Here is an 8,156-nt window from a genome sequence, read left to right on the forward strand (position 1 = left end):
GTATTCTTGTGGTTTGAACAGCACAGGACAGTCTTGAAATATCTCAGCTTGCTTAATGCTCGGAGAGGACAGTATACAAGATGTCACATCCCTTGACCTCATTAGTGCCGGTTCCGGCCGACTCGGACTTTTGAAAAACACGTACACTGCAATCTCATATGCAACACGCTGTAAGAGAGAACCGAGGGCGCAGCAACACATCATGGATAACGATAAGTAACTTAAAAACATCATTCCTACCCTTCCTAGACAGAACTTCTCGTGCGTCTAGCATGAACGAAATCTTGATTACAGGGTATATCGCAGCCGTAGCTCTCAGCGTAAGCCCGGTGAAACGGTGCGGTGGCAATAAACCGCGTGAGTTACTTCTTTCTAGGTCAGTGTTGCTGCTTTCAGACATATACCAACACCAGGAATACAAGCATGATAGAGTAGACGTATACAGCCATACTACTCTAGTCTAAATACAACCTCGATTGCGTTACGATGAAATATCCACTCCTACACTTCTCACGTCCCACTGTCGTCTGAATTGTTCTCCCATAGCTTATCCGAATTGTCGTAAGGGGAGTTTCGAAGCGCCATGAGTTGCGAATGTGCTTCCTCCAGTGCTAATCGCAAATCAATATCGGCAGCGCAATTCCTCAAGTAAAGCTCGTAGAATTTGAAATCCCATAGAGTTGGAAATACCTCGGCCAGGAAATATGGTACGCGTGCAACTTCCGACACCCGGGAGTATCCAAGATGCAGGTTGCGTAGGGTGGTTTGCGTAGGCCAAAGCTCCTCGGTCCCATCCGGTGCTCGAGGAATCGTCGTCGGTTGCGTAGCATCGACCGTCAGATGTAAGGTACGCAGCGATCTGCACCTTGACGCCAGTGACATCATGGTGGTGAAGGTGACGCTATAAAAGGCACGTCTCTTCCAGGAGATGAACTTCAATTCCTGAATACTCGGCCAGGTAACTGGGATATCATTGAGGAACCTATCGTCAAGTTCGAAATTTCCAATGCCAATGAATTTAACAGACGACAGCCTCTTGAACTTGAACAATGGCCGGAAGCTTTCGGAGTGGAGTGGGATGACGAGCAGATAATCAGGATGTTCTGATTTGTCGACCACATAGATCCGTTCCAAATCTTCAAAAGTTTGGCATGACGTCGACAAGGATTCCACGAACGCGGTGACTTCGGCCGGGCTGGCAGATCCGCGATAGCTGATATTGATGTGTGATAGTTGTCGGGTGGTGACTTGACGAAGGAAGTGCGTGCACTGTGGCAAGGAACCATCGGAGAGATAGAGGGTTTTGAGACTAGGCAATTCAAGGGGTATACCGCCCGCATCGCAGGAGGTTCCGCACAATTTAAGCTTGAGGCTTTGAAGACATCGTGCTTGCTGGATATTGGCTATTGTCTGCCTCGTCAAAGATACATCGATTCCGAAAATGGCCAGTCTAATCAACTTTGGCAGCTTTCCAAGACTCGGGGGGACTGTCAAAGCCGTGGTACCATTTCCCGCCGATACTGATAATTGGCGCAGGCCATGTGCTTCTGCGGGCAGAGTAGTAAACAATTGCTCTACCTCATGTGTCGGGATGCCAGTTACATCAAACCGGAGCGCTTGCAATCCAGGCGAAATGAACTGCCGAAGTAGCCAGAATTTTGAACTACGCTCCAGAAGACCGAACACGGCCTCTAAATGCAATTCGCAAAGGTTCGGGAAGAGTATGGTAGGGGGGAACTGCTCGAAAAGCCTCTTCAGGACATGACCAATGACAAGTGGCCGGTGACGAGACTGATGTATTCGCGTGAACCACGGAGAGACGAAGTTCCTGTGATATATTGACGAGCAGTTAGTAACATATCAGGCTTGCAGCGAGGTTGTAGATAAATGAGCTCTTTCCATATTTGATAGAAACAGAGGCGCAAGGGAACAGGGCGTGTGCAATGGCGATAGAGAACTGTCGGAAGGGCATTAAATATTGAAGTCCAGCTGGGTGGGAACGGGCCCGTGAATGCATGCGACCGTTTGGTCGCTGTACAGGTGCACTATGATTATGACAACGTCTTATTGCATCCTAGTAGGCAGAATAAAACAAATATTGATGAGACGAAGTGTTCAATCCTGATTCCTGGAGCTAACGTCGGAGTTCGAATTCATATAGGCGTAACTAGCCTTGTCATTATTCGTGCCCAATCAACTCGTTATCGACTATAGGCTCTCGAACGAGTTATGCTTGAAATCCACTTCGCAACTGGTGACCGTCATCTCTAGACTTCACCAAGGATCACACACTACTGCCAGTCGATATATGCACACGCTCCTGGAAGGTGATTGAGGTCATATTAGTCGCTGCGTCGGCATCGGCAACGAGCTTAGCGTGGTATTCTCGAACGCTAAGGATCAGGCGTGGTCCCAGCACAGCAATCTGCATGTTCTCCAAAATTCCCAAAATAATCTGAGGGCTCAGGGAATTGGCCTATAGAAACGATAAATTGTGATAGCGTGCATAGGCAAGTGGAAGATTGACATACCGTTGGTGATATTGGAGTAAAATTCAGAATAAGTGTCAAGCAAGAAACAGCAACAAAGCTACCACGTCCGATCCTTCAGTGGAAAAACAGGAACCATAATCACAACGAGCTTACCTCGTAAAGTGAACCATGTGACTTGTTATCAACACCGTGAAACAGTCCCTTATAATCCCTCCTGCCGAATGTTGTCGCAGTTCACGGAAGTGTTGTACTGCGATCCAGACTGCGAAACATAGTGCGACGACCTCCCACATGGTGGCGAGCATCCAATTAATAGAAGTCAGAAGCGGGAAATATTTCGTGTAGACAAACGAGCACTGATAAGTGCCGGAGAGAATATGTTCCTCTAGTACTCAATCAATGAGTTTCATGCACGTTTGTTTTCATCCACAATTAAGCGTACCCCCTAAAGTGTACATCGTGACCATTACGGTAGCTACTCCGGTGAAAATGTTTTCAGCCAGGAAGGTGACAATGAGGAATATCTGGATCTTTCTGGATCGTTGATACATGGCATGCAACCGAGTGATGATGATGACTTGCACCATGTTTCAGTCAAGTCAAAATCGCTGAGGTCTCGCAAGTGCCAAGCTCACCCTGCAGCATCACATATCCCACTGTAAACGTCCAATACCATACTATATACATAATAAAGCCTGACGAATCCAGTGAGTGACCAGCCTCGGGTAGCACACACTCCAAACAGACTCACATCTGTGGCAGAATAGCACGGCAGTCGTTAGTGAACCAATAAATTAGTAAAGAACCACACCCACTCCTACAGGGCATCACGGTTGATTAGAGAGGAATGGCAGTAATATGTGCAGAAGACTCACTGTATCTGACAGCAAGATGGTCGTAACACTCTCTGAATGCCATTGGTCAGAAAAAGCAAAGACAACGAATGTACTGAGACATACTCAACATGTACATGCTGATTATGATAGACAATTAGTACAACACCGATTGTGTAGCCTTCCGAACATACGCAGTAGCTAAGATTCCAAGGTAGCGCGCCTAAAATACTTTCAAGTCAGCACAACATGGCAACCGTGACAAATAAAGTACGTGCACTGAGATACAGAACTGTCATTAGGGACCAGCGTTGTCTCTGGAATCAAATGTATTTTCGTGTGTGTTCCTCTGAAACCAGACTCTACTCACCCAGATCAGTTCCACCTATAAAACCATTGTCAGCGAGATGGCTGCTCCGGTCGTAGCATCGACATACCTCTTGTCCAAATGTAAGCGCTGAAAGTACTTGTAAGAAATCAGCAGTCCTTCGATATCATCACGCTCACCCCAATCATATGTTACTCCCATGAAGCCAGCAACTGCAAGGCAGCAGTAGAGGTTAGATTGAGACATTGACAGCATCAAATCCGACTGCTCTCTACGAACCTATAAAATAGCTAATAAAACTATTTGCATTGATGGTCGGCCACCAAGCAGGATCATCTGAGACTATAATCATATCGGCAGACAATTGGTGTGGGTGAGAGGCGAACTTAGTGGACGTATAACAATGACATTCGCACTATATATATGTATACCGCCATCCAGTGCAAAATGAGGTAAAGGGGTGATATCTGTGCAATCCACGTAGATGAGGCAGTTGCATGGTCGTCGGGCTTTCGTACCATAAGGATGCCGAAAATGGTACTCGTGCAGAATCTTCCATTTGCAACGTGGATATGAAAGTCGTCGACGTCGACCGGTAACGTTTGAACCAACGCCAAGTTTTTGTATTCCTTATATAGAAATTTCATTTCAGTGAGACTAGGCTGGTGCAACTAGGCAGACTAGTGTGAGATTGGCGGGTACGACCACTCGTTAATATAAATATATGGAGACAACCCGAAGAAAGGCAAGCTTGGGCTACACACCTTTAATACGTGCACTAGCGAAAGGCTCAGTACCAGCTGTTAGCAAACAATACTGAGGTGATGACATGGAGCACGCTTAGTAGCTAATTACCGGATCCGGAGTGACTCACAGACTCATATGGTGCGCGAAGCCAAAAAGCGAGTGGAACGTATTGCATCAAAGGTGCAAGATAATGACCATAGCCTTGGTGATAGGCTATATGTCATGGGTCAGTCATATCACCAAAAATCATCTTGCGAAGAACAACAACGTCATGAAAGCACAGGCTATCATAGCAACGAGGAAAGGACCGTTAATAAGAGAGAAAACTGCGAGGGCGCAGCAATGGATAACGATAAGTAGAAGGGTATTTATTCCCACCCTCACTTGTATCCGAATTCCGGATCAGTGTCAGGTCTTGCAAAGGATTCACAATTATTTGTACTCAATACCGACAGATTCGGACAAAGTGGAAGTTCGCCTGGCCTAGCGTCGGAGTTCGAATTCATATGGCTCTTGCTCGTACCCTGACAATTAACACTAGCTCTCGAACGAATTATGCTTGAAATTCACTTCGCAACTGGTGACCGCCATCTCTAGAACCTAGATTATAACCAGTGAGAACCCGCCGGGAAAAGAAGGCACAGGCATCGCTCTTACACCCGTAGGAAGCCTTCAAATCATACAAAGGCTCATACCGTAATGAAGCAACTTGAATGATGATGATATTCTCGGTGAGCCTGGTCAGCTGAGTATCAACTGTTGACACGCCATCGATTAGAAATGAAAAAGGAACAGTCAACTCGGGCTGCCAATGCACACCCCTCAGGACTCAAGCTCAAGTGCAACTCCGCTCCTACCTACTACTATCATACGGCGTCCGCCTCCCTGCAGTTCTGCCGTCTGCTTTCCACGATCAACGAGGCGTGTATCCAATACAGAACTGTATTCTCTCAAAGTGAAAATAGGTGATGATATCATCATGTGCCTAGGCCTGGGGTCGTCCAGCTGCAGTTGTTTGATAGTATCCGAGTTCATGTATGTGTAGAGACACGAGACTGACCTCCTCCGTCAGTCATTTTTCAATTTTTTGGCCTTGAGCTTGAGAAGGAAGGCTGAGACACGAAGTGCTGTGTCTATGGAGCAACGAATGATATCATGTATGACCTACGCTTTGGTGCAGGGTAAAGGACCTCAGACACGAGTAAAGGGTTGAAGCACAACCTTTTCGAGGATACGAATAATTGATTACAAAATATGCCTCTTACAAAGAGCGAAGTGTCTGTACCGTCTCGACACATCACGGTACTACGATCCAAAAACCTGTGCTGCATCCAACGGCATCACTCAGCAAGAAGCTTCTCCACTGTAGCATCAATCGCCTGAGGAGTAGTCGTCGATGCCCAGCGGTTCACAACTTTCCCGTTCTTGTCAACCAAGAACTTCTCAAAGTTCCACTACGAGTGAGAAGTTGCGTTAGTTGCATGCACATCGGCGATCCGACCCCACATAACGAACCTTGATTCTAGTGAGGCCCATAAGGCCAGGCTTCTCATTCTTGAGCCATTGGTAAACAGGGCTCGTGTTGTCACCGTTTACGTCAGACTTCTTCATAAGAGGAAAGTTTACGCCGTGATTGAGCTCGCAGAAAGATGCAATGGCGGCGTCGTCACCAGGCTCTTGGCCGCCAAACTATTGGACATTATTGAGCTCTATATCGTAGTGAAACGGCGACTGGAGCAGCGCAGACATACTTGATTACATGGGAAGCCAAGGATGACGAAGTCGCGTTCCTTGTACTTGTCGTACAATGCCTGAAGGCCTGGGTGTCCTCTGTCAGTCGCATATCAACTTCGAGAACTATAGACTGCACCTTTATATTGGGGAGTGAAACCACTGAAGATTCTGAAGAGTGAATTCCTTGTAGGTCTACCATAGTTACCGACTCACCACTTGGATGCAACATTGACAATCAAGACAACCTTCCCTTTGAGCTGTTCAAAGTCGTACGCTTGCCCGCTAGGTAGCTCTGTTTTCAGATCATAAAAAGTGTTTCCAGAGGAAGAAGACATCGTTCGTCGTGAAAGTGAAGGTAGTAGTTGGAGACGTGAGGGCGCAGTGACGCACCGTCGGAATGGCTGAAACGACCGGCAAGTTCCATTGAGTGTGCTGTGATAATAATATCCTAGAGATCTGATGTTGGAATATTGGGTAATCCTTAAGCGTGATTTGGTCAACGAAGGAGTGAGACTTGTGAATGATATTGCAGCTTTCGTCGACATCGATGCATCAGCGGACAAAATGAACTGTTGGCGCTTGGTGTGCGTCTTGACACGTGCTTATTAACATCTTATCTCATGCCGTAGTCAATGCATCCGGCTCCAAACTCCAGCACGTACCCAATAAATAAATGAAATCTAACAGTACTAAGGATCTGTCATTTGCTCATGAACCCATGGCTACAGGCTGATAGACTCCGGCCACGATTACTTAGTCTGAGGTAGTGAAAGTCATACATTTCCTCCACCATCCCTCCAGTCGTTTACACGCTACTAGTACGGGCTACCAGTGTATCAAGTGTGCAGGACAACGATATCGAAAAGTTCTTACAACGGCTGTGCAGGGAAGTTGTTTGTGTTCAAATAGTGGGGTGTGGTATAATACAGTGTACACTGTACTGAATCGAGTCACGTACAAAGTGCTTGCACTGATGTCGGTATTCGTAATTTGCAGATCTGTGTTGGTGGCCCGAGGTATAGTTTACCTGGAAGAAATTCTAGAGTGACCATGTTCATCATAACCATATGTCCAACCTAGACCACCGAAATGTCTGCTAGTCTATGAGCCCAACCTCCATAAACGACCCGAATATCGACTGAGCCAGTTTGAAACTATAGAGTCAACATTTACTGTGTCCGCGACCAAGAACACTTACCTAGTATGTGAAAGTAAGCCAATCCTATGCCAACAAAAACGTCTCCAAGCCACGCGTGGAAAAAGGCATGCGGTAAACTGTAGCAGTGTCAGGATGATACACGTCACAATTAAGCGACCAGGCTTGCGAATGAGAAGGTCTGGCAAATTCGGATTGTACGAATTTTTGGAACGAGAGATGGCACATAGCCGGGAATGGGGTCTGTATAGGCCGCTGCATACATGTACGACGGTAATGAACAGCGGAGCTTCGGACAAAGGTACGCGATTCAGCGCTGAGGCGACCTATCGGGTTCTTGCAATGCGTGCACGGTTATAAAGCTGGAGCCGATCGCAACAATCATTCATCGGTCGACTGCGTGGATTGCTGTACATGACCATCTCGTTTTTCTAGTAAAGGATACCGCTTATGCTAAGCCACAGATTTATTGAAATAGAGGGACTTACACTCTCGTGTGTCCCTTCCTCGGATCAATCACTTGTATGGATGTGGCGCAAAGCTATGTCGCCCGTGTTGTCTGCACAGCGGTAGACAAATACACGATCATCATAGACTCCAGGTTGTCCCACACAGAAACAAGATGATCGTTAGGTGGATCAAAAGTATGTACATTGCACTCCAAGAAAGAGACCGGATGGGGACGCTGGAATGAAGCCGACCGACACTCCACCCAAAAGATATAGTGATCTTGTTCGACATCGATTGCAAAGACATATTCGGGCAAGGAGACAATGTCCACAAGATCCTGCAGTGTCGACAGCAAGACCACTCAGCGGCACTGACCCGAGAGGAAAGTGTGTGAGAGCTACGGAAAAGGCTGGTGT

General features: G+C 46.8%; 2 protein-coding genes across 2 annotated transcripts; both read right to left on the reverse strand.

The window, feature by feature from the left end:
• Window positions 1–215: 215 nt before the first annotated feature.
• On the reverse strand, window positions 216–1,859 carry F5147DRAFT_810694 (uncharacterized protein; the record flags this gene model as incomplete). The annotated part of the gene is made up of 2 exons (XM_041443443.1): window positions 216–1,750; window positions 1,774–1,859. The coding sequence occupies 2 exons, from the start codon at window positions 1,857–1,859 to the stop codon at window positions 511–513; spliced, it is 1,326 nt and encodes a 441-aa protein (XP_041284169.1). The 3' UTR covers window positions 216–510.
• Window positions 1,860–5,740: 3,881 nt separating this feature from the next.
• On the reverse strand, window positions 5,741–6,469 carry F5147DRAFT_591301 (thioredoxin-like protein; the record flags this gene model as incomplete). The annotated part of the gene is made up of 5 exons (XM_041432190.1): window positions 5,741–5,854; window positions 5,916–6,089; window positions 6,152–6,219; window positions 6,271–6,293; window positions 6,348–6,469. The coding sequence occupies 5 exons, from the start codon at window positions 6,467–6,469 to the stop codon at window positions 5,741–5,743; spliced, it is 501 nt and encodes a 166-aa protein (XP_041284170.1).
• Between the last annotated feature and the right edge of the window lie 1,687 nt (window positions 6,470–8,156).

The sequence above is a fragment of the Suillus discolor genome (assembly GCF_016758755.1).
Source record: "Suillus discolor strain FC423 chromosome Unknown F5147scaffold_487, whole genome shotgun sequence".
NCBI classification, from domain to species: domain Eukaryota; kingdom Fungi; phylum Basidiomycota; class Agaricomycetes; order Boletales; family Suillaceae; genus Suillus; species Suillus discolor.